Genomic DNA, 26,857 nt, shown 5'->3' with positions numbered 1-26,857 from the left:
TTCTACAGCGAAAAATGAAACTTCAAATCTGAGCGAGCGGCGAGCACGCTGCCACGGGAACGTGACATTGACAGAGAAATCCCCACTGACACGCCCGCTGTGGGCAAACCTCCACCCGCCCCACTCCTGCCAAACAGGTGACAACAGATTTAAGAGCTGCTCAGTCTTTGATTTTATTTATTTTCTGCTGTGTTTTACTCGCATCTATTTGAAAGAGTGTAAACACAAAACAGTGTTTTATTTTATTTTATATGCTGGAATATGCAGACAATAGGTTTAAATGTTAAACACATTTCTTCTTGCATATAGTTTAATTTTTGCTTGATTAATTTTTGTTAAAAGATTAAAACTAATAAAACGAAATAAAAGTTTTAAAAGGAGACGTTTTCATTTGATTCAGTTTATATGATGCAGAAAAAATAGAACTGGGCTGGAAGGTCTTTGTCTTTATTACGTACTCAGGTTGTGTATCATGCTTTTAAAGAGTAACTAAGTAACTAATTCGTTTTGAAAATAAGTAACTTTAAACATGTTTTTCTGCCGTCGTTATGAAGTTCAGCAGAGCAGTCAAAACAGCTGGAAGCATAATTTAAAAGTACTAAATGGAGGTCCTGTAGAATATTCATAGTATGAAGGTAAAACTTTGGATTTATTAAATATAATAAAGTTATTAATCTAAAAAAATCAGCTGATTCTGAGGGGGTCAGGTGAACCAATGGGGACCTGTCTGTGTTTGTATTGGGCGTGAGAGAGGACGGGCTGTCTCAGTACAGACAGAGGATCATCAGGTAGAAGCTGAGAGGTCAGAAGGTCACCAGCGTCCTACAGGACACGATGAGGATTCCAAAGAGCTCGGCTCATGTTCACAAAATCAGACGAAGCTTCAGATGTTGAGAAGAGTCAAGAATGTCTTCAGTCAACTTCCAACCTCAGAAAACATCAAATTTAAGAAGTCGGGAAAGTTTTCCTGGCTCGGACTTCAGAACTTCAACGATTTGCTTTTAACGACTGGAGCAGAGGCGTCACAGCCCAACATTTAGTGTCATTAGGAACTGTTTGAGTTCTTTTGGCTTCACTCTGTTCTCCTTCAAACATTCCCTCGACCTCCTGAAACTGAAGGACAGCGAGGAGGAAGAGGAGCTGATTTGTGCGACTGTACCCAAAGCCTCATGGCCTCTTTGTGAGCTCGTCTGATGGGGATGTGCAGCCCTGATTTCCTGATTAGGACCCGCCTAAATAAAAGCTGGTCTCCTCCTCCTCATCATCCCCACACGCCAGGACGCGGGAAACCTCGTACAGGGGCGGAGTCACTGATGGTGTTTAAAGTTTAATAGTTGATGGACTGAGCAGATTTATGGACCGGATAAAGATCTGGGAAGTTTCCTGATCACTTAGGTCTCACCTTTGCCCCGTGACGCGGAGCTCCACCACGCTGGACGAAGTCGGTCTGTGAGGAAGTTCTTCGTTAATAAAATCTGCATGAAAACGACTCAAACGAAAAGATAAACGAGGATTTCTGATGTTTGGTGAATCTCGGGTGAGACGTGGAGTTCGCTGTGATACTTGTTTCACGCAATGCTGGAAATATTAAACATCAAACTCTTTCAGACTCAAAGACTTTTATTTTTTTAAGGAATGTTTGCAGGAAAAAAAAGCTTACAAAGTACGAGCACGCCACTTTCTAACCGCCAAACCTCACGATCAGTCCCATAACAAAGAAAGCACTCAAAGATACGCGGTGGTCTCCTCGTCCGGACAATAAATACATCACCACCCTCGCTCCTCTGAAGTCATCGACATCTAACACCAGAAACTGGCGCCGTCGTCGATGCTGTGACGCCGCTGCCTGACTCGACGTTCCCGAGGAGCCGACCGTCACAAATGAATTTCGAGTACCCGAAAGTCCTGAACCCGCCGGAGCGGTCACGGCCGGTACTGTCGGTACTGCGACTGTGAAGCCAGAGGGTTTCCGAAGCGCAGCGGCGCCGTCGACCCGCCAAACGCAGTTCTGTAGCTCTGAGAGGACGGCCCGCCGCCGCTGCCCACGCCCAGTCCGAGCCCGACCCCCAGACCCTGTGTGCCCAGTCCCATCCCGCCACCAGGCCGCGCCAGGCCCTGATTCAGCATCCCTGTGTAGGGGGTCGACCCGTAGGAGAGTCCCAGGCCTCCGTACGGCCTGTGGGTGTGGTGTCCCAAAGCGGCGAGGACCATCGGCTGCACGTTCCTCCCCGGAGTGTCGAAGGAAAACTCCGGAGGGGGGCTGGTGGGTTTGGAGGGGGTGGAGGTCAGCGGGTCGAAGTCTCCTCCCGGGGACAAGAGCAGAGGAGGCAGCGATGAGGCGAGGGCGGCGTAGCCATCGGCAGCACCCAGCGGGGAGGCAGCGGGCGAGGAGGACGAGGAGGAGGAGAGGGCCCCGGTGAGGAGGGGCCGGGACCAGTCGTCTTTGAAGATCTGCACGGTCAGCGTGGAGACGAGCGGCAGCAGCCGGTTGGTGACGTGAGCCAGAACCAGCTGCTCGTTGGCGTCGCGGCGGATCCGGACGTGGGCGGAGCCAGCCTGAAACACAAGAACAGAGAGAGAGAAGAGCTAACTCTTCAGTAACTGCTCAGCAAAGCGATTAAATACAAACACGCTCCAGACCAGATCAATAACACACAGATTACAGTAAGCCTGATCATGCAGTTCCTCTGACGTCCACACGGGGCTCACTCCACATACACGCCTATATTAAAATGCCCATACGATGTCTATCGATGCCCAAATATGGTCATATCTGGCTCCGAAAACCCAAAATGAAGCAAAAAAAAAGCTTCAAAATGCAGAAACCAGCGGGTTATGTGACGGTGGCCACGCCCACATGGCCTGAAGTGTCTTCAAGTCCGTGACCCCGTTATCGGTGCGCAGACACGAGAGCGATCATCTGATCCAAAATCATGCAAACAGTTCAGATCCAAACTCGGAGACGAACAAAGACGTCTCCAGTGTTCCTGCAGCGCTCCTCGGGCAAACCGAGCGGCGTCACAAACGTGCGCTGAAACGAAGCTTAGCTGGACTCTAAACGCTGTTAAATCCAACCTCTCTGACCTTAAAACATTAAACACAGTTTGTCATTTCTGTTGTTGGGAATATTCAGACCTCACAAGGACAGACTCCCTCTCTTACACACGCACGCACACACACACACGCACACACACACACACGCACACACACACACACACACACACACGCACACACACAGGCGCACACACACGCACACACACACGCACACGCACACACACACACACGCGCACACGCACACACACACACACGCGCACACACACACACACGCGCGCGCGCACACACACACACACGCACACACACACACACATGCAGAGCAAATCGCCCCATGGGGCAGAAGTGCAGTCAGGGGGTCAAATCAGTTTGGACAGCTGCTTTGTTAGCAGTGGGCCAACAACCAACAGTTGTGTAACTGCAGCAGCATCACAAACGACAACACGAGGGGCGGCGGCATCGACAACACGAATACAAACAATAAAAACAGCATCAGGGCGAGGTAAACACGGGCGCTGCGCCACCCGGAGGCAGGCAGAGGAACGGCGGCCTTCATCCTTCATACCAGAGAGGAGCTTTCAGCAGACAGACGCCTAACACAGAAGGTTTGGCCTGTAACCATGGATACTGTGGTGATGTCATCTTTAACCCCACAGACATGAGCCTCGGCTGGAAAACGCCTCCGTGCCTCGCAGCTCTTCGTTTACAGGAGATCCAAGAAGAAGTCTAAACTCAACCTGAAGTCGCCGATTTCAACCATATTTAAACCTTGACAGGCTCAAAGCACCCACCCCTCCCACCCCATCGCCCCACCTGACCCAACCACTCCACCCATCTAAACCACCGGAACCAATGGGTGTGTTCACTGAAGTCTCGAGGGCGCTGCAGGGTGGATAAATTTGACTAAACGTTGTGTTTTGGTTTTATTAACATGTATGAGCCGAGTGATATGAAACTGTGCTAGCCTTATGTTAGCGTCTCAGTACAAAACTCCAACAGGAAAGCTGCTAATTTAAGATAATAAGCTATAAAGCAGAACTGAAAGCTGACTCATGAAGTGCAGATGAACTATTTTATCCCTGTTTGAACTTTGTTGTTTTTCATTAGCGACAGCTTCACTTTTACTTCCTCACTTTGTTTTTAGGACGTTAAAAAAACGCAGGAAGTGGACAGGAAGTTCTCCTCGTGTGAACCTTCAGGCTCAACAGCAGCACGGTTAAATTATCCATAAATTATAATGAGCATCTGAGCCCGGCAGAGGAGACTGTCGGTGTGTGCGCTCCTCTCTGTGTGCGTCCCGCCCTGAAAGCCAGCTGGGTTTGTTTGCGTTGCGACGACAGCAACACGAACAACAACAACAACAACGCACCCCCAAAAAACAGAGAGGGAGAGGAGGGGGGAGCCAAGTCTCCGCATGAATGAGTCGTTCCTTCTTTTCGTCTCGTTGAACAAATCCCTGCAGATCATCGCTCTAATCCGACGAATGACGGAGGAGCGGACGGAGGAGGGAGACGGGACAAACTCAACAGGAAGAGGAAGAACCGTCAGAGAGGAACTGATCAGCAGACCCTGAGAGACCTCCGACCCCGCTCTGTAAGTAACCCGATTCATTTCTTTAAAAGAGATCGCGGCGCCCTCACTTATTTATTTACTACGAGTCTGCAGAGCTGCACTCAGGCTCAGCCCAGGATACGTTTTCCTTATCGGGCTTCACTGATTCTAACGCCAGCGATCCGACGCCACGATTAACTGGATAAGTTAATCCAGAGTTTCTCCGTCGGCCTCTGTCACTCACCAGACGTCCAAAGCCAACAGTCCAGAAGTGCTCGTTTCGGACCTCCAGCACCCCGTCCAGAGTCGACACCTGATTGGACACAAGAAGGCACAAATAGCCAATCATAATCAGTCAGTGTGCTGTTCTCTCAGCTGTTCCTAATAAAGTTTAACGTGGTTTACGGCGTTTGCTCGCTGGTTTCCGTCTGACGTTGACCTCGTGTTGTGTCTGAAGGACTCAGAAACCAAGCTGCCGTCACCGTTAACGTGAATGAAGGAAACATGAACAGCAGCCATGTTTGGAGGGTTAGCTCAGGACTCGTTAACTCTCTTTAACTAAAGTTCATGTTGTGAGTCCCTGATGGGCGGAGACGAACGCCATCGTACGACAGGAAGCTGAAAACGAAAGCTGTGAAATGATCCGCCCAGTCAGTAATCTGCTACTTCGTGGTTTGGATTGACTGTGAACGAAGTCGAGATCCTGAGCGTCGGTGAAATCGCAGTCGGCCCCGAGGCAGCCGGTCAGCTGCAGAGGTTTGAAATTCGGAGTTTCTGCACAGTTTAATGGTGCAGTGTGCTGGACACCCGATCGATACGTCAACAGTTACATTTGCGCTTGAAATTTGATCTTAAATGCCAAAAGTGACAGTTTTATGCAACAATCTGGACTCAATGTAAGTGATGTATGAAGCCTCGCAGGGAGAATTTGATTGGTGGATCCAGTTTATGTTTGGATTTTAAACTCTGGTTATGATGAATTCTGGGATAAAACTAAGCAGTAGAAACACTTCCTGATGTTGCAGTAACGCTGCGATAAAGCGCCGGCTCTCACCTCTCTCAGAAGCTTGTCCAGCTGCCCGATGATGTGGGAGGGCGTGGTCTGTGGGCGAGAGGTGGTTAATAATCATGATCACGTGGCTTCCATACCTGCATCATATTTTGGGGTTAAAGGCCAAAGGGGAGCGCACTGTCCCGTCTGTCTCACCTGCAGCAGCACTTTGCCGCTGTACACGCTCATGGGATACATGGTGCCGAAGGTCATGAGGGCGATGGCGACCGCAGACGCCGTGTCCACCGCGTTGAAGTTGCTGAGCACACAGATCACGGACACGAGAGAAGAAATGGTTCATCAAACATAAAGAAGATTTCCACTTTTCTAAAATAAATAAACGACATCACTGTCACCACCACAGATCCTGATATAATCCAGTCTGTAAATGAGCCGATACAAGCGCACAGTTCACTCTGAGGAAGACTTCAGAGGAATAAATGACAATATTCATGTTATTCGTTGAAGCTGGTCGACATTTTCATCTGTGCACGTTTGCCGCTCTAAGCTCAGCACAGCTGAAGATATAAAAGGGAAGCAGGGATGGAAACGGCATCAGCTGAACAAACTCGGGCTGGTTAAACAGATCGTGGACGAGCGTGAACGTGGGGATTTACATCCACGCAGATTAAATTCTTACTTGATTTCGATGAGCATGTAGGTGATGCACAGGGACAGAGCTCCCGCCATGTTGATCAGGACAAAGGGGTTCATGCGAGGCAGCAGCACGCTGCTCAGGCCTGGAACGATGCCACACAAACTACACACAGACACACACAGGGAAACAAACAGAAACAGGATTAGTGCACATGATCACCTCCACATTCTCCCACTGAACAAACTCCAAAAGCTCCTCCAGCGTCAATAAAACATAAAAATGATTAAAATACGACGAAACATGAAACAGGTCACTTCCTAAGGAAGCTTCCTTTACGTATGTTTCCTACATCCTAGTTTTGATTTATAATTTTTTTTCTAACTGTATATTATTAAAAATAAGTGCAGTTATGCTCACGTGCATGTTCTTTATGATTATAATGAAATTGTAGTTTTAAAGTAAGCTGCCCTTAAACTTGGTGAAGATGCAAAGCAGAGCCGAGCAGCCTGTTTGGTGATCGTTGTGAATGAAACTGTCATTAAAATCAGACCAACACTCGGAGGAGCAGCAACGTTATCAACTGTGCAAGGACGGATGTGTGACAGTCACCTCCCCGTCGCACGAGCTCATTGGTCGTGCAGCGAGCGAATTAAAAAAAACAAAACTGTAAACATCACGTACGATGCGTCCCGGAGGCGTCAGATGAACCAGGAGACCTATTGATCCATGAATCACTCAGCCTCAGCATTAATAACTCCTCCTCCACGTCTCGCCAGCTGCTCACGTGAAAACTTTCTGCCGAAGTTAAAATCTTTGGTTGGATTTGCTTCTGTTCACGTTTGCGCCCGTCGGCTTCGCTGCACAAAATCAGACTGTGCAAAAATAGGTGTGAACACACCTGAGGGGTTCTCGACTGATGACCTCACAGGGTTAACAGGACACCCTCACCTCATTGGCTCATCGCAGACACAGCAGCAGGTTCAACTTGTTAATAAAATGTCAAATTCTCGCACCTCTGAGTCTGTGTGCTCTCAAGTCTTTCTGGCGTCAAACAGGTAACAGGTGCGCAAAGGTATGAATTTAAACTGACTTCACAGTTTCATAGTATCTGGAATTCCTGAAACCCAGCAGCGTCTCTGGGAGGCAGAGCCCTGAATCCTCCGGTGTTTATATTTGTCTTCAGGTTTAGGCCTTTAACCCGATCACGCCATCATAATGGACTTTAGGGGGATTTGAACTGGACCTGATGGGATCATTCTTGTTTTGTTTCATGTTAGTTTAAGCTCCGACCGAGCTCCCGCACATCCTGCCTGAGCATCGGAGAAGAGCCGTCACACAAAAAACTCCCTCTCAGTTCATGCCAACAGCAGCAAATGGTTTAATGTGGGAGGAGCCGACGGGGACGCTGATCTAAACGATCCCGGGAGTTAAACGCTAAGGACCTGCTCCAAGAAGCAGCGATCCCGACTCCATGATCATCAGAAGGACGAGGAAATAGGCACTGAAGATGAAATATAGTTTATCCCACAGTACAAAAGAAAACCCTGATAAATGATAATAATACAGTGAAATATCAAAAAGAATTTAAAATGGTTTATTAAATACAGTCACATGTATCAGACAACAGCAGATATTAATATTTATACAGATACATGCTCATTATTTGCTGCTGGTTGGATAATAATAATAATAATAATAAAGAAGAAGAAGTAACAAATATAATAAAGGTGTGCGATGAAAGTCGACCACCTGCAGGAACAGTTTGACCCCTCGACCTTTATTGTTCCTCTCAGCTGAGGTCAAAGGTCGCGCTAGCGTAAAAAACAGCACCTGTGGAGCTGTGGAAAGTTTCGGTTTCTTGCTCAAAGGCACTTCAGCAGGAAACGATGCATCTGACAGGACCTAATGTGATGTGACAGCGTGACGTGATGCAACGCGGCGTGACATGCGGTGGCGGGATGGTGTCCCGGTGGAGCGCCACACGTCGCGGTTCAGAGACAGCGGCGTGGCGCCGGATGTTCGGCCTGAGAAGACTCGACTGAAAGAGGTCAGAGAGGACCGCCCATCGATGACGCCTCGTCCATAGACGAAGATCGAACGCAGCCTGTGGACGGGCTCGCCGTCATTTTATAAACAGCTAAAGAGAAACGTTGGCCTCAGGACACGCTGCCAAAAATCCTGCTGTTCCAGCTGTGGCAGAAGAAAAGGACATCCTCCGTCCTAATCCTGCCCCAAAGCCTAAAAGAGCACCTCTACGGAGGGCCCACAGTGCCAACAACCAAAATCCATAACATGAAACGCAGCAAAAAGACCTCGCGCCCCTGGTGAGACTGAATATGTCACATGGCCGCACTCTGCCGCCGCTGCCTGGGCGTGTATCATTAGATGATGATTAGAAAGAACGCAGAGACACGCATGTCAACACGTAATTAACATCAAACATGTCATTCAGAGAGGCGTGTGCTCGCCACGGGCGGAGCTGGAGGAACAGACGAGGGGGGGGGACATCACATGTTTAGCAGCAACAACAGAAATGCACGTGCTCCTCCTTTAATGTCTTCAAGGTCAGCTGACGGCGTCATCAGATCCTGCGGCGGCTCCTCGGACGGTGAATAATGGAGGGCCGGGCAGGACGCGGCGATGTTAGCGGGATACTCGAGCACATGTTGTGATTCACCGGAGGACGCTCCGCGTTCATATCTGAGCCGCGGCGAGGAAACCTGAGCGATGATTCACGACACGGGAGCTGCTGGGTTCCCCTCGCCAGGCTTAGGAGGTGCTTTTATGTCCCCGCAGGACCTTTGCGGGGACATAAAAGGTGTCTTAGGTGTCTTCCTCATCATCATCGTCACTGCTCGTAGCTTTAAGATTGCAAAGATTCATCAGGATCATTTAATTAAAGAAAAAATGGATGTTTGGAGAGTTTTTTCCTTTAATTTACGTAAAACTGAGGCACAGACGAAACAAAATGACCATCTGATCTTGTTACTGAAGGAAAGCTCCGGGCTCTTTAATCTGACATTCAGTGAAAAACTGAGTCTGCACACTGTGAGACTTCCTGTCTTTAGTGTTGGACTGGAAAGAGCAAAAGACAAAAAGGAGGCGAGACTCAAGAGTGTCGAGGATGAGCCTGACAATCCCAGCGATCCCATAATCCCCGCTGATGCATTGATATAATTTGACATGTGACCTTGTGTGTGCTCATCCAGAGCGGCTGCAGGATTTAAGCAAAGTCACAAACGAACTCTTGATACCCCGTGGCGCTCTGCCGGCTCCACAACGAACCCGATAACAAGAAGACAAACGCCCAAACTGCAACCCGTTAACCTGTGGGAAAACTCCAGTTTAGGTAAGGGGCGGAGCCTGGACACAGCGCTGCAGGAGGCAGGACCACGACTACTCGATCACTGTGAACTCTCCAGGCTGAACGCGGGCTCGACTGAAGCGCCGTCCGAAGCATGCAGCGATCTGCTTAGGGGACCAATCACATTTAAAGTTGCTGCTGGTTGAAGTCGTTCACGCCCATTGGAGACAAATGATTGTTTATTTGAAACAACGACAACGGAGTCGGTATAAATGCACGCGGTCCAGCGCTGAAGCTTTGAACTCGGCGTTTTCACTGATACCATCTGAGGAACACCTGACACCTCATTAACCACTGAGCACACCTGGGATAATCCTCTAAAGCCCGTCCACGTTTAAACCAATTAACTTGTTGCGTACACTTTGTAGCCGGTCACTAGTGGACATTCGTAGATAACCCTTTAATGCTTTTACCACCTCGTGCATCCATCAGCAGCATCCTTGACTCACGCTGAGTATGATGCAGGTTTGAATCTCTGTCAGAGGTTCTGATGGAGCTGCAGGGAATTACGATCGACATGTACGGACATGTTTCATTTCTACTAGGGATGGACCGATATCACGCATCGGTCCGATACTGACCTAGATTACTGGATTGGATATCGGAGAGACATAAAAAATCTAATCTGATCCATTCAATATCACCAAAGCACCTCCCAAAACTAGCGACACGGCGTAATTCAGCTCATAACGTTAGCACGTCGGAGCAGTATGCGTCACGTGATAGAGCGGCTGTGGCGTGCGAGACCTGTCGGCGGTCTGGTTGAGCATTTGAAGCCTGGCTACCAAAACGGCATTTCAAAGTAACAAAGTGGCATCGTGCCATCTCTAATTTCTACACTGCAGTTTGTTTATAAATAACGTCGTTCCCGTGGCTACGCTTTTAGCATCCCGGCCTAGTTCCAGAAAACATCTGCAGGAAAAAAACTCCAGATCAACACAATTTAAGACAAACTGGTTTCCAGTCTCAGCTTCCACCCACAAATATCAGGTGTGCAGATATTCAGCTCCCTGCAGCCTGACTCGAGCCTGACTCGAGTGAACTGTGACGGACCCGTGGAATTCAGGAAGCAGGGAGGAGTACAGACTCCTCCCTGCTTCCTGAATATGAAACAATAATTTACATCCAGCCTGTGAGCACATAAAGGCATCAGGAAAGGTAAAATTCATGTAAGGTGAAGCGTTATTGGAGCCAGTGTGACTGCCCCCTGCTGGCCGTCAGAAACACTTCTCTGTTTGCGACACGTCTCAGATCCGGGAGCTACGGCCCGACGGCTCCCGAGGGAAACGTCTGCATTTCGAGCCGCTAAAAGCTTCTCCGTGTTCAGCAGCGAGCGTCTGACTGAGCCGTGTCTGTTTGCTGCTGAGCAGGTACTCCGCTGTGGCTTTTTAGAGCTTCTCCTCTGAACACAGACGCCTGCTGCGAGTGAAAACAACGCTACGGGCAACCGCTCTCGCGCTGTCACAATATTTTCACATCGTCATTAGAAAAAAATGCCAGTTTAAAAAAAGAGAGAGAAGAAGACGCTCAGTGATACAGCAAGTGTTTTTTACTTCAATGCAAAAGGAGTCCTGCATACAATAACCTGAAATATGACACAACACAGCAGCTCAATGTAAACATCACATGATCTGCAAGGGAAACAATTAAATATGTGTAAAGACTTCAGCTCATACAGACGTTCAACGATGAACATCTGCAGTCACACATCTGTCTGCTGCCCAGGTGTTTGGGGGCTAATCTAAGCTCATTGTGACATCACTAGTCTAGTCCAATCATCTTTGTGCTGGCCTTCTCCAGGCCAATCAATTTAGATGGAAAAAAGAAAATAAAGAGAAAATTAAATTACCAACTGAGTTAAGTTGGTAGAGATTTCTAAGTGTCGAATGATTTTGACTGTGGTCAGTCGTCCTGCCTGCACGGGCAGAAAAAGGCGTGGGACTCCGTGACCTCCGTGGCACAATCACGTCTCCTGTGACCAACAAGTCGCCTCCATCAGAGGTCAACCATCCATCATGTTATCAAGGTGATGCAGAGACTAGTCTCCGCCCACCTGAGAGCACAGGTAGAACCTCCCTTGACCCTGAGAGGTTTGCACGCAGACTGAATCTGGGGGTGGCTGATGCAGTCCTCTGCATGCACGGTTAGAAACGCCTCCTCTGGTTCCTCACGTGCATTGACACGATTCAGCAGCTGTTACTGAGAGAGAAGCTGCAGGAAACACCTCAGGAGGCGATAACGTCTCCATTCCTGCTCACCTTCGACACTTTGAGGTCAGAAACACTCTGGATGTGTTAGTGATGTTCAGGAGGAGGAGGACAGATCTGCTCCTGCATGTGATAGCAGCAGAGATGGTGAGAGGACGGCTACACAGCTGCCGTCTGGGACAGGATGTCAGGGAGGTCCAAGAGTGCGCGTACCTGGGCGTCCACATTGATAACAGGCCGAGCTGCAAGACCAGTGCAGAGGCTGGATACGAGAAGGATCCGAGCAGGCTCTGCTTCCAGGGAAAGCACCACAGTGGATTTCTGCAGTAAGATGGGGGAGCAGCATCGAGCTGCAGCCTCCAGCAGATGGGATAAACTGATCAGGAAGTCGGGCTCTGGGATTGGAGGTCACCAAGAAACAGTGTCCATCATGGATAATCCCGACCACCTCCTGCTCCTCCTCTAACACACAGGAGCTGCCCTGAGCGCAGACGCAGGAAGACACATCTGCCAGATGTTGTTGTGACTCTTCATCATGTCTGCCGTGACAAACGCACAAATCCAGACATAATAAAGAATTTCTCATCTCTGTATGTAAACGTAGACAAATGTGCTATAAATAAAGTTACTATTTAAAAAAAACTGAAGACGGTGCAGCGATGCTTGGAAGTAACCGGACGAGCAGGATCAGGGCTTGTTAATCCAAATCTGCACGTTTTTTACTTCCTCTGTCTCTCTCCTCCCCGGTGGCAACTTACACACACACACACGCACACACACACACGCACACGCGCACGCACACACACATGCACAGAGCTCAGGCTTCTGGCTGGTGAGGCTGACCGAGCAGCAGGCTTTATATAACCCAGTTGGCCCTCAGACCATGCTGGGGTTAAGTGGGGACAGGCTGTGATAACACACACACAGTAACACACACACAGCATCTCTGTGTGTGTCTCTCCCACACGCAGTCAAAGAGTGGAAACTAGGCTGGGACGTCCTGTTCACTTCTGCCCTCTCAGCCAATCACAGCGCAGTTCTGTTGCACAACTCTCCAGGCTGTCACCCTGAGTAACCCGCGCCGACTGAGCCGCTGACTCTCAGCGTGTGTGTGTGTGTGTGCGTGTGTGTGCAGACATCGTATATTTCACCCACTTCGGATGCCGGAGCGATGCAGCAGCATGGAATATTTATCACAGGAGCAGCAGAGGCTTCAGAGCCGGTCGACAGGTTGCACATGGGAAGTTGCCTTTGGCGTTTCATCAGACGCGACGACACAATTATCAAACACCGATTAATGCTTCATGCTTTGATTGCATAACTTGACATAAGGAAGCTGAATTCTGGGAAGCATTTCAAATTTCTGATTCCATGTTTCTATTTTTGGATTCGACTGCAGCAGCTTTGCACGATTCACTGTTAAAAATAATCAACGTTTACCTCACCTGCTGGATAATAAGCCCCGCCCACATATAAAGCACATCGTGCGTCACCCGACTGCCACCTAGTGGACAGTCTTGGCTACTCGCTTGCTTATTTACCGCCTCTCACACGTCCGTAAAGAGCAACCTTTGTTCTCATTGGCAGTCACTGGGTTTGGACTGATTTCATCAGCCAGCAACGACTCGCCAACCACTCGGGGAACACAAACTTTTTCCTGGAGACGTGTGGCTGTCAGAGGGTCATCGGCCAGTCTGTGTGTCTGCGTCACTGACGCCTTATTTCGCTTTCATTTGCTTAATGTCACTTCCTGAGGTCATCAGCCATTGTCCAACTCTCAATTCTCCCTCAGCTCTAAAAATCAAACACTGCGGCGCCGCTGAGACTCAAAACGTCCAAATTCCTCCAGTTCAAACGGACGGATCAGTGTGGCTGTTTCCCCGGGTCGGCCACGACCCAGGCTGAGAGTGACGGGTGCAGGGGTTTGATGATGCTGCAGAAGAGTCGTGCCTGTTGTTGCTGACGTCTCGTTCTCTTAAACCAACCATCGATCGGCCTCAGAAAGACTCGCGGTTATGATAATATTCACTGAACTAACGCAGCATCAGTGGCGTAGCTTCGGAGGCTTTTCCTTCCTGACCAAGGAAAACGTCTGCAGTTCTTCTGGGCGTTGATCCTCCGGATCAACAGAATTTAAGACAAACTCTGCTCTGGTGCAAAGTCTCAGCTTCCAACCACAAATATCAGGTGACCAGAAACTGTCAGCGGGGGGATATTCAGCCCCCTGCTGCCTCGCCTCTGCAGACAGAAACTGATCTAACAGCTGTTTCTGAGAAGACAAATCAATGAGGCTAACCTTTGACCCCAGAGGCCATACACCTGGGCACACACAGGGTGTAACATACAGGATGGATGTGTGTGTGTGAGTGTAAGCAGAGCGAGGAAGCGTCCTTACCTTCGACTTAAATCTGCCACATGCTCCTGAAGCCAACTGCTGCTAGCCGCTGAGGAGAGAGAAAGATCGGTTTAATACAGCAACAAAAACCACACGCAGCCTGTCTGAGGGTGGAGCGGTGGTGGAGCGGTGCACGGACAAAGAGTTGCCTGATTTTTGTTTCTGACAAAAATGTGATGTCCACATATGAGGAGCCAGGTCCTCGGAGGTTAGACTGAGTTGACTTTCTTCTTTTTGTAAACTTTTCTGTTTTGGAAAATGTGGTTTCTGCCCTTCGAGCCCTTCATGATGTCACTCCTGTATTTAACGCCTCTGCCTGAATACAAACGTGATTGGTCGGATCATCAACACTGATCGCAGACCCTCTCACCTGCGCCACATTAATCTTACAGTTCTCATTGGATAAGAGCATGGGCGGTGCTGGAAGGTAACTTATTACATTTACTCGAATACTTCTGTGCTATGGTGCCATGGTTTTCTGGAAATACATCAAATACTCAACTTTGTAATTTATACTTTTACAAGGGTATTATTTTATGTAATATTTTAAGTATAAGATTCTGTATTATTAAAGTTCATGTTTAGATCAGAGTGAAGATTAAAGGAACAACCTTTTTTATACTTATGTGCTCACCGCACACGTATGACCCCAGCTGTAGGAATATTTTCTGCTCATAAAATTGTTTCCTGTTTCTGCTCCTGCATCTTTTCACTACAGGCTTTGATTTTGTCGCTGAACACAGCCGAGCTACGAGATTTACCGCTGCAGGTACTCAGTGCTCAAAGTGACGATTAACAGAGCTCAGCTGACAGAGATGAGTCGGGCTTATGAACAAAATGATAGAAAACCATATCGGATCTCTTTCTGAGTCAGCTGTAGAGGAAGCAGGTGTGACAGACTCCGCCCAGCCTGCGTCCTGGCCCGGGTCCTTCAGCGTTACAGTTTCAGACACGATAACGCTTGTTGTGGAGGAACGGAGAAGCTCGAGATGGAGAGTGGAGGACACGTTTCTGTCTCAGTGCTGCATGAAGGTCCCAGCTGTTTCACTCCACAGCTGCCTCCGTCAGCTCCGTCCTATAGATCTGACACTCGCAGACTCCCGCTCACCCAAACCTGCAAAACTGTACATCGCAGTTTTCTTCTACTTCTTTTTTGGTTGTTGGGTGGGCGGGGGTGGGGGGAATCTGATTACAGTGTTTAAAGTGAGGAGGGCGTAGCCGCCTCCATGATGAGGGATAAAAACACCTCCCACTCGTCTTTAAAAAAAGATAAGCGCTCTCGCTCGGCTGCGCCGTCCCACCTTTAATGTTTGAAGACGCCGCGAGGCCCGAAGGCTCAGCGTCGGGTCAAAGGCCCTTCACATCCCATCCTGCTCAACCCCCGAGTGTGTGTGTGTGAGGGAGTGTGTGTGTGCTCTGTTTGTTTTGCTAGCAGGGTGAGTCAGTCTAAACAAACATTTTAATGGAGTGACTTATTTATGATCCGTGTGCACGAGGACGCCGTGTGTGTGTGTGTGTGTTGGCATGTCTTTCTGCTCGCATGGCCCCCTGGCACACTACATTACCACAGTCTGGAACATGGTTGCGTAATGCACTTTTAGTCTCGCTCCATCAGAGATGCTGTGTGTGTGTGCGTGTGTGTGTGTGTGTGTAATGAGTGAGAGATTGTGTGCTTCAGCAAAGTTAAGTGCCCGTGTGTGTTTGTGTGCGAGCGTGTGCAGCTTCATCCCCCTCCTGTTCCAAAATGTCAGATGTTAAGTGATGTTGAGACTGCTCCGAACGCAAGAACAGACAGCTGACGAACGCACACACACACACACACACACACACACACACACACACACACACACACACACACACACACACACACACACACACACACACTCTGACCTCATTCATCGGTAGACTGTTCATGCAGTGAGTCAGCCGGAGAGGAGAGGAGACGAGGGGAACACATGAGAGGAAAGGAGAGGAGGAGAGGATCTGTCGGTCTCCTTCCATCTTTTTATTTCTCCACATGATGACGGTTTGGATTTTTAAGGAGAAATGATGGGAAGAGGAGGCTGGAGTGAAGGAATGAAGGGAGCAAAGAAGGCTCTAAGCTGTGTGGCTTGTTGTTTATGGACCTTTCAGGCTCCTCCTCCCTGCACAGGTGTACACCTGGTTGGCCAGGTATATTCTGAGGTTTATTTTTACCTTTTCATCCATCAGATTTTTCAAGTTCAGTTATCGCTACGAATCTCAGGTGGACTTCAACTCCAACATTAGTCCTTTTTCTGCTCTGGAGAATTTTAATTCCAGTTATTATAGGCAGGGTGGAGCGGGTGGAGACGAGTGTCAGGGGTGAGCTGTGACAGAAGGTGAGCAGGAAGACTGAAAGAGGAGGTTTAAAGATGGCGCTGAGATGGCGATGGTTTGGAGACGGTGGAGCTGAGCTGATGTTCGCTGGGAGCGAGCGGGATCATCTCCTCCACAGAAGTCTGCATCCTACGTGGGTGGACGGCCAGTCGACTCCTGGTGCTTTTAAATGTTCTTAAAAGGGACTTCAGGAAACCTTCAGGAGCATGGAGCTGCGTTACCCCTTTAAGACCTACCATAGAACCAAGTCCGCCAGAGCTTACTTTATATTTTTACATGCTGCGGAGCCATTTTTGGGAGCATTTCAAGCTGCTATACATCAATACAACTGTTATAGCCCAAATTTTAATAATATTTATGCATTAAATCCATAGTAACCACATTAATTGCAAAAAAGTGCAACAAACTACTGAAATATTGAAATCGTTTTTTTTTTTTAACATATATTTCTAATTAGAGAAATTTAAGAGGTTTATCCCTCAAAACTTTAAATACAAAAAAGTTGCAAAAAATAGTTTACAACAACAGGAAATTAATTTTGAGTGCCTTCATAGTTTTATTTTTGAGATACAGCAATTTTTATACACTGCAGGAAAAACAAAAAACAATCCCATGATGCAAATTTGCAAAGAAAACAGCATGTGCATCAAAATAAACTATTTCCAGCAGTGCAATTCGAGTTCTAAGCATCCCAGCAACTATTCAGAAAAGCATAAAGTCAAACATGACTTTATGCACCAGTATAAAAAACACCAGTATAGGCTTTTAAGGCCTACAAGTAAAAAAACTACATTTTCCGCGAAAATGACGTCACTTCCGGTTTCGGACAGGTAATGGCGGACATGCGATAGTTCGCGCTGACGTCTGTTTCACTGTGGGAAGTGTTATGAACAGCTGATCGGATCAGCAAAGCGTTTTTCTGGAATATTACGTTTTTGTTCCTGCAAGCGCTTTTTATGCAATTTTTGCAAAGCTGTATGTGGAAGGAAACCGTGACCGAGGACAAGCTGATGGCATAAGATGTAAGTACAACTCCTCCGGTTTCATATGCAAAAAGAATTATTGCGCTAGCTTACGTGGTTCAGGTTCTACAGGGATTTAAAAATAGTTACACAAAACGGAGCGTGCTGCTCTGACCGGCTTTAAAGAGTTAAAGCTTCAAATCTAAAGACATTCATTTCACTCTTGTTTGTAAAAGGCTCTGAATCCATTAGGTTTGGGTAGAACTCAGTCCGTTTTTGATATGTGCTTCAAAATGATGCCCCAAACCTTTAGATAACACGTCTCACAGAAATCTTAGTGATGGGTTCAGATAACAATAGCAACTGCATACACACATTCTTGTTTTGCTATCTTAGTGAGGACATCTACTTGAAAAATAAATGCCTAACCCTTAGCCTAAGCCTAACCATAACCCAACTGTAACCCTGACACTAAAACCACATTTTGAGTCTCAAAAATACCTTCAAACTTGTGGGGACCCCACGAAGATATGAATACACACACACACACACACACACACACACACACACAGAGCAGGTGGGGACACGCACTGGTTTAACTGCGATGAAGAGGCAGGACGTACCTTCTGAGACGTAGGCGAATGGTTTGTTCCTGACCGACAGTAAAGTCAGCAGGTTGAAGAAGAGAGCGACGAAGGTCCCGACCAGCAGACGCCCGCTGCAGACAGAGAGAAACACGTTCAACATGTTATCCAGACACGGTTAGGTCTGCAAACGTTCCCACAGGAACACAGGGTTCACATGTAGGCACGACAGATCTGAATCAAAGGATCGGACTCTGATCGCCTCAATTCAAGGAGCCAAACACAAATATTGCTTTAAAAGTTTATGACTGCAGTCGCTTTTGTACATTTTCAGATAAAGAAGTAGAATAAAGTCCATGAAATAAATCTAAGATACACTTTTTGTATTTTAAATATACGTGTTAAAGGAATGACGGTAGATTGTGGATGGGATTAAGATGCTGGAACGATGGCTTCAACTTATATTTGCGTTTTCTTTCTATTTAAATGAAATAATTTGTGCTGGCAACCTCAGGTGTGCCATCTTCTTTATATATTGCGTTCACTGAGATTTTTGTATTTTTTAGCTGCGGCTCTTTGAGCATCGAGCTCTGATCGGCATGGATGGAATTCCATCGATCAGAGTTGGATTCAGGATGATGATGAACGGCGTGCTGCACAGAACTGTAGAGGTTACGAGGAAAGGTGAACGCTGTGAACTCCAATAAGTCTTTGAAACATCTGAAATTCTTATGATTGGTCACGAGGTTATTGTAGTTATCTAAAACTAAAAACTTAAACTTGACCTTTAAAAAACTGAAACCTCGAGAGTTTCACTTACTAAACAAAACAAACACTGAAACAGTGAAGTGGAGCAAACAGACTGAGCCCCCACGTGGCCACACCCTCGCCTCCCCGAGACCTTTTCCAGCAATCGGGCCCTCAGATCATCTGATCAGGGTCCACATCGACCGCGCTCTCAAGGCTGTACCTCCTAAAGTGTGACGCAGCCCTGAAAACGCACGTTTACGGGGTCGCCTTTCCTTCATCTGTCATCACTGATCTTATTCAGCTACAGCCATGGATGCTGGGATATGTACGCCTCTTTAACTGGTGAAGCACTGCTCTAAGACACGCTGTACACATAAAGGTAAAACTTTTAGAGGATCATCGGACCAACAATTTTAAGGTCTAAAATCTAAAAAAAAAAAAAAAGACGTCATCAGCAAGCTAAACAGCTGAAGTACAGATTAACGTTTTTAATTAACATCCTTGTAATAAGAGCCTGTAAATAGATGCTTAGTAAACCATGTTAATGAGACTTAATAAACAAACAAACAGAGTTTGAGCTCGACGGCTGTTTGAGTGATTAAAATTTAATGGTTAATGTTTTTAAGGCTTTGACTTGGTGTCCCCAGAAGAAGTCGAGTGACTGTGTAGTATGAGCACAGATTTACACACACACACACACACACACACACACACACACACACACACACACACACACACACACCAATACACTAATCACACGGGACAATCCATTTAAGAGCCTAGAAATTTGGTCCAAACAATCAGCGGGAGGCGAAACGCTGCCCGACGGTGAGCCAGAATAACTGGATGATAACCTCCTCCTCCCTTTAAAAAGGAGATTAAAGAGAGAGAGAGTGTGTGTGAATGTCTCTCGCTCGGCGGACACCTTTCATGCCGTCCAATCACATCTCGTCAGAGAGGAGAGCGAGAGAGCAGAGTGGGGGGCGGGGGGGGGGGGGGAATCTCGTCACAAGAGACAGGTTTAAAGCTCGCTGTTTTATTTTATAAAAGCCGTCGCTAATCTGCTTTAGAACCGAGAGAGATGGACAAAGATAGAGAGGGGACGAGCGAGAGAGGAGAAATTATATTGCAGAAATCAATAATCATGATTGTTTTGGTCAGATTTTAAAACAACTATCACTGACTCAGGGTCGTCTGCTAGGGAGTTTAGGGGAATCGTCATGTAGTCAGTATAAAAGAGGGCCGCAGTTTCTGAAACACGAAGCCGATACTGCCCTAAACCTGCATTCTATTTAATATCCACCAGGGGGCGACAGGTGTGGGACGAAAAAGACTTCTAGACCTGCTGAAACTAAGAGAAAACTGTCAAAATCAACAACCTGTAGTGATGACTGGAAAAATAACAATCGGTGAGCTGGTTCTAAAAGCGAGGTTGAGACGAGCGATGGAGGCAACCACCAATCAGAGTGAAGGGTACGACTGATTGACTTATTCTGAGTGGTAAACATATCAGAGGGCTACCTGTGGATCTTGAAATACCAACCACCAGATACAAAACAATGCATGAAACTTAAACTAAAGTTATCGAAGGATCACTTTGCATGAACGCGGGACATCAGCGCGAGGTGTTTCTGACATGGAAGGCCAGCCTGAAACCTCCACCATGAGAAGTATTGCTGTGTCACGTGGGGGTAACAAGAAGCTTGGGCAGCATCAGGTTATCCCCAAGCTTTCCTGGACTAACCCGGGGTCTCCTTTTGGTTTGGAACTCCAAAGGGAGGCGTCCTGACATCCAGGAGACGAACTCTGCTGACCACTTCCATCTGAGTTCACGACCGTTAGCAACTCAGCTCTCTTTACCGCGATGGTTTGGTACAGTGCTCGCATCACTGGGACCGTTGAGAAACTAAAATATCAACCAGCGACTTCCCATTCAGACGCAAACTGAGTTAAACTTTGATGTTTGGCTGCGCCGATGCCTCAAAGGTTCAGTAAAACCGCCACGCTCCACCTTCCCAACGCTCATATCTCCACTCTGATTACCTTGATGTTTATTCCAGACTTCACAAGAAATCTGAACAACCTACAGAAAACTCTGAAACCAGGAAAACACTCGGTAGGTATGGAAAACATAAACGATACCACCGAGGGAGGAAGCATGGACAGATCTTACTGGTCTGCTTTAGTTGGTGTATGCAGACTGGTCAGTGAAGGAGGCGAGGGTTCAGCGTGCTGCTGTGGACAAACACGATCCTCCGACTCAGTCCCAATCCCGCCGTGTTTGTGGGTCTGTCTGACCCAGTTTGTTTGGGATGTTCTGTTCTGACAACAGCTGGCAGGCTCTGTGTGTGTGCTTTTACAGACACACACACGGGGGTATCATGCTGTGTCTGTTTATTTTACAATGGCACATGGGAATTTGTGTGTGTGTGTGTGTGTGTGTGTGTGTGTGTGTGTGTGTGTGTGTGTGTGTGTGTGTGTGTGTGCATGGGTAATACTTACGTATGGACCTCAGGCTGCTCCATGAAGCGCTCCACACTAACAAAACAGAAACAAACACCGTCAACAACAGTGGCCAGGTGGGACTACACTGTGTGTGTGTGTGTGTGTGTGTGTGTGTGTGTGTGTGTGTGTGTGTGTGTGAGCTAGAGGCAGAGTGATCGAGACAAATGAAATGAATGAAAGGAGACAAGGGGTGAACAAACAGAGAGAAAACAGGAAATACATTAACACACATGCACGCACAAGCATGCATGACATGGTTTCATCTGGCTCCGCCCCCTGTGCTGCTGCCCTACTGAGCCTTTCATGGTGTGCACAGACCCCCCCCCACCTCCCCCAACATGCATGCACGCGCACACACACACACACACACACACAAAGCTTTGTGTGTGTGTGTGTGTGTGTGTGCTGCCTCGCTCACAGGAAGGAGCAGAAACGAAGAAAATCGCAGACCTTTAAATTAAACTGCTGTTTAACAGCAGCATCAAAACCGTGAACGTCCACCAGCAACACACAGGAAGATTTAACCCTCGAGTGCCTGGTCTGGTGCACAGTCACCAAACATGAGTGTATCAGATGAAATGGTCACGACTTTTAACCTGTTCATTTGGGTTTCTACTCGTAACTGAAAATCCTCCAAAGAGAGCCATGTTTCCTGACTTCCTTTCGTAAACCACCTCAACCTGACGGAGCTGCAACTCCACGCTGCCTTCAGAGCTCCTCCTGCATCTGCAGCCTCATGGTTCTGGTCATCCAAGAGTTCATGACAGAGGGAGCCACAGACAGAGGGACACGAGGAGAGAGGGAGCCACAGACAGAGGGACACAAGGACAGAGGGAGCCACAGACAGAGGGAGACGAGGAGAGAGGGACTCACAGACAGAGGGACACGAGGAGAGAGGGAGCCACAGACAGAGGGACACGAGGACAGAGGGACTCACAGACAGAGGGACACGAGGAGAGAGGGACTCACAGACAGAGGGACACGAGGAGAGAGGGACTCACAGACAGAGGGACACGAGGAGAGAGGGAGCCACAGACAGAGGGACGCGAGGAGAGAGGGAGCCACAGACAGAGGGACACGAGGAGAGAGGGACTCACAGACAGAGGGACACGAGGAGAGAGGGACTCACAGACAGAGGGACACGAGGACAGAGGGAGCCACAGGCAGAGGGACACGAGGAGAGAGGGACTCACAGACAGAGGGACACGAGGAGAGAGGGACTCACAGACAGAGGGACACGAGGAGAGAGGGACTCACAGACAGAGGGACACGAGGACAGAGGGAGCCACAGACAGAGGGAGACGAGGAGAGAGGGACTCACAGACAGAGGGACACGAGGAGAGAGGGACTCACAGACAGAGGGACACGAGGAGAGAGGGAGCCACAGACAGAGGGACACGAGGACAGAGGGAGCCACAGACAGAGGGACACGAGGAGAGAGGGACTCACAGACAGAGGGACACAAGGAGAGAGGGACTCACAGACAGAGGGACACGAGGAGAGAGGGAGCCACAGACAGAGGGACACGAGGACAGAGGGAGCCACAGACAGAGGGAGACGAGGAGAGAGGGACTCACAGACAGAGGGACACGAGGAGAGAGGGACTCACAGACAGAGGGACACGAGGAGAGAGGGAGCCACAGACAGAGGGACACGAGGAGACAGGGACTCACAGACAGAGGGACACGAGGAGAGAGGGACTCACAGACAGAGGGACACGAGGAGAGAGGGACTCACAGACAGAGGGACACGAGGACAGAGGGAGCCACAGACAGAGGGACACGAGGACAGAGGGAGCCACAGACAGAGGGAGACGAGGAGAGAGGGACTCACAGACAGAGGGACACGAGGAGAGAGGGACTCACAGACAGAGGGACACGAGGAGAGAGGGAGCCACAGACAGAGGGACACGAGGACAGAGGGAGCCACAGACAGAGGGACACGAGGAGAGAGGGACTCACAGACAGAGGGACACAAGGAGAGAGGGACTCACAGACAGAGGGACACGAGGAGAGAGGGAGCCACAGACAGAGGGACACGAGGAGAGAGGGACTCACAGACAGAGGGACACGAGGAGAGAGGGAGCCACAGACAGAGGGACACGAGGAGAGAGGGACTCACAGACAGAGGGACACGAGGAGAGAGGGACTCACAGACAGAGGGACACGAGGACAGAGGGAGCCACAGACAGAGGGACACGAGGAGAGAGGGACTCACAGACAGAGGGACACAAGGAGAGAGGGACTCACAGACAGAGGGACACGAGGAGAGAGGGACTCACAGACAGAGGGACACAAGGAGAGAGGGACTCACAGACAGAGGGACACAAGGAGAGAGGGACTCACAGACAGAGGGACACGAGGAGAGAGGGAGCCACAGACAGAGGGACACGAGGAGAGAGGGACTCACAGACAGAGGGACACGAGGAGAGAGGGACTCACAGACAGAGGGACACGAGGACAGAGGGAGCCACAGACAGAGGGACACGAGGAGAGAGGGACTCACAGACAGAGGGACACGAGGAGAGAGGGACTCACAGACAGAGGGACACGAGGAGAGAGGGAGCCACAGACAGAGGGACACGAGGAGAGAGGGACTCACAGACAGAGGGACACGAGGAGAGAGGGACTCACAGACAGAGGGACACGAGGACAGAGGGAGCCACAGGCAGAGGGACACGAGGAGAGAGGGACTCACAGACAGAGGGACACGAGGAGAGAGGGACTCACAGACAGAGGGACACGAGGAGAGAGGGACTCACAGACAGAGGGACACGAGGAGAGAGGGACTCACAGACAGAGGGACACGAGGACAGAGGGAGCCACAGACAGAGGGACACGAGGAGAGAGGGACTCACAGACAGAGGGACACGAGGAGAGAGGGACTCACAGACAGAGGGTAGGTGGACTGACAGATCTAAAGCTGAGCTCAGTCTGATAACACGTCTGTATCAAACCTCACATTCCTCCTTTGCATCACTCGTGAAGAAGAACATCCCAGAATATCTGAGCGCTCTCTCAGCACAGTGAGGTTCTGGGACTAAACACCTTCGTGGTTAAATTTAGGCAATGAAAATGAGGTGCAGGCTGTTTTTCATCCATGTCACCTCTGTGAGTCTGCACAGAGAGACAGACTCTGCAGCAGTAAATCTCGTGACCCTCGGTGTGTTAGGTCGGAATTAGAAGCTCGCCACACCAATGATCCAGCTCATGTACGAGTCGTGGTGAACTTGACGTGTTGAATTTACCTGAGACGTTTCACTGACAGCTGCAGTGCAACTGAAGACTTTAACCTCACTGAACCACAAACCGATCGGCTGTATTTAAACCTGATGGGATTTTTGCTTTTATTAATGGAGCTAATCAAGTTTACTCTGAGTAAATCACTTTATGCAGCATTCAGGTTTGCAATATTAAAACTAAGCTGCAGAGTCCTGACTGAGCACAGACAGAGAGCACATTTCCCCATCATTAGTGTCTCTGTGGAGAAATGAATTTAAAATCCTTAAACGTCAGGCCCGATTAAAGACCTCGTAGCAGCACATCATCCACACACTGCAGGCTGACTCGTGGTTTGCAGAGTAACTCAACGTTATAATGGAAGGCAGAGCAGTCAGGACTCTCTCCTGTGGAGCGAGTCGCAGTAATAAATACAAATGAACTTTCTGTGAATCTGATTTTCCTCTTACACAAAGGCCACGTTTACAAAGTACTCTGTGGTATTTTAGGTGTGTGTGGTCAGTTTTCCTCGACGCTCCGTTCATAAATGCATTTATGCAGGTTGATAAATGCTGAGGCCAATATTCCCAAAACACACACGTGTCTGCAGATGAAAGCGTGAACAGACCTGTGTGTGTGTGTCTGTGTGTGTTTCAGTTTTCTTCAAAGGGAAAGGAACCCCTCCCTCCCCTAAGAACTGACCGCAGGACAACCTCACACAGGCCACCTGAAGGTGTGACTGTGTGTTTTGTGTGTTACACTGACAGACACAGCTAGGCAGTGACATTCCCACAGTCTGAAAAACATCTCTCACACACACACACACACACACACACACACACACACACACACACACACACACACACTACAGCAACCCACTTGCCCAAAAAGTGTTTGTGTTTTAGAGTTTAGCAGAAAAACTATTTCACACCCATTTTTGTCCACTTGTTTAACATCAGTCTCATCACAGTTTGCAAGAACTATAACTGTCAGTTTGTGAGATCACTATTTAAAAAACGCTGGCAGGAGTAAAGAAAGAAGGACTTTTTCCAGAAGAACGATTGTGTTTAATCGAGATAAGGCTTAGACGTGAATGAAGTGTGTGTTCACACTTTTACCCGAACAAACCACGGGTTCACAAACTTTTGAATGTTCAAGAGGATTAACAGTGTGAGTGAGAGAGACCTACACACCTTTCCTTCAGGATGAACAAAGCTCCCAGCTGGACGAGAACAGTGGAGGCAAAAACTGCCAAAACTTCCAGTCTTTCAAACCTGCAGACAAGAGGAACACACACACAGTCAGATATATATACACGACACACCAACACACTCATCAAAATCCAAAAACGCTGATGTTTTGGACTCATGCTGGTGTACGGTCACTTCCTGACGGCTTTGAGCACCTATAAGCAATATTCCCACTGCAGCAGCTTCGGCGGCCGAGGGAGATCTTCTCAGCATTTATAGGGTTGGATGCTTGATTCAGATTCTGGGTCTAAAGGTTTCCCTGAAACACCTCAAGAAAAAGAGATTACGATTTCTATTTTCATGGGCCTCTGTCAAAAACAAAGTAAAAAACGGTAGATTAAGAGCAAAAAAGGACAATTATGGAGTAAAAATAGTCAAATATAGAATAAAACAGAATGGAGTTTATTCCTTCCAGACTCAAACATGAAGCTGAGGTCTGTCGTCTCCGAGCCTCGGGACACGTCCCTGCTTTGGGTTCACACTTTAATGCTCATGCACAGGAACATAGCCTGACATAACCTCTCCACAGGGAGACAAATGAACCGCTCCGCTCTCTAACACCAGCTTTACTCTGTGAAGCATATTCAAATATAGTCACTCAAATATACATTAGATCCATCTCACTACAATAACCTGAACCAGGATGTGCCACAGCTGCAGATGCATGTCAAATCAAAACGAAGCAAGCGTCGGCCTCAGGGCGAAGAGATGAAGCTGCGACTCAAAGTACTACAGCTGCAGTTCCTCTAGTGCCCACCAGATGCTCCATCAGTGAGTCAGTCTCCATTAGGGCTGGGTATCGATTTTGATTTCTATGATCGAATCGATTTAATTCAATTTGGACTCAAACGGTCAGAAATATTATAATTCTGATCATTTATCAGCACATCTCCATATTTTATATATGTATAAAAACAAAGCTGACACTGTGAGACTTCGTCAGAGGAGTGAGCATCACAGCAGACGCCTTTGTGTCAAAGTCACTGAGGATAAAACAGAAAAACATGAAGCAC

General features: G+C 48.3%; 1 protein-coding gene across 4 annotated transcripts in view; it reads right to left on the bottom strand.

Annotated features, from left to right (window-relative positions):
- Window positions 1-1,589: 1,589 nt before the first annotated feature.
- Window positions 1,590-26,857, bottom strand: part of slc30a6 (solute carrier family 30 member 6) — a 69,357-nt gene continuing 44,089 nt past the window's right edge. For 3 of the 4 annotated variants that reach the window (XM_026190993.1, XM_026190991.1, XM_026190994.1), the window contains exons 3-11: window positions 25,788-25,868; window positions 21,374-21,409; window positions 18,161-18,255; window positions 14,218-14,266; window positions 6,294-6,413; window positions 5,810-5,912; window positions 5,657-5,704; window positions 4,847-4,915; window positions 1,590-2,556 (exon numbers count right to left, since the gene is read on the bottom strand). In XM_026190993.1, the coding sequence (XP_026046778.1) occupies window positions 1,924-2,556; window positions 4,847-4,915; window positions 5,657-5,704; window positions 5,810-5,912; window positions 6,294-6,413; window positions 14,218-14,266; window positions 18,161-18,255; window positions 21,374-21,409; window positions 25,788-25,868 (1,234 nt within the window). In that variant the 3' untranslated portion in view covers window positions 1,590-1,923. The remainder of the gene's footprint in view (window positions 2,557-4,846; window positions 4,916-5,656; window positions 5,705-5,809; window positions 5,913-6,293; window positions 6,414-14,217; window positions 14,267-18,160; window positions 18,256-21,373; window positions 21,410-25,787; window positions 25,869-26,857) is intronic. The other variant, XM_026190990.1, reaches the window with a different exon arrangement.

The sequence above is a fragment of the Astatotilapia calliptera genome, chromosome 13 (genome assembly GCF_900246225.1).
Source record: "Astatotilapia calliptera chromosome 13, fAstCal1.2, whole genome shotgun sequence".
In the NCBI taxonomy this organism is placed as follows: domain Eukaryota; kingdom Metazoa; phylum Chordata; class Actinopteri; order Cichliformes; family Cichlidae; genus Astatotilapia; species Astatotilapia calliptera.
The sequence above is the reverse complement of the archived record's forward strand: the minus strand, read 5'-3'. Positions and strand labels throughout refer to the sequence as shown.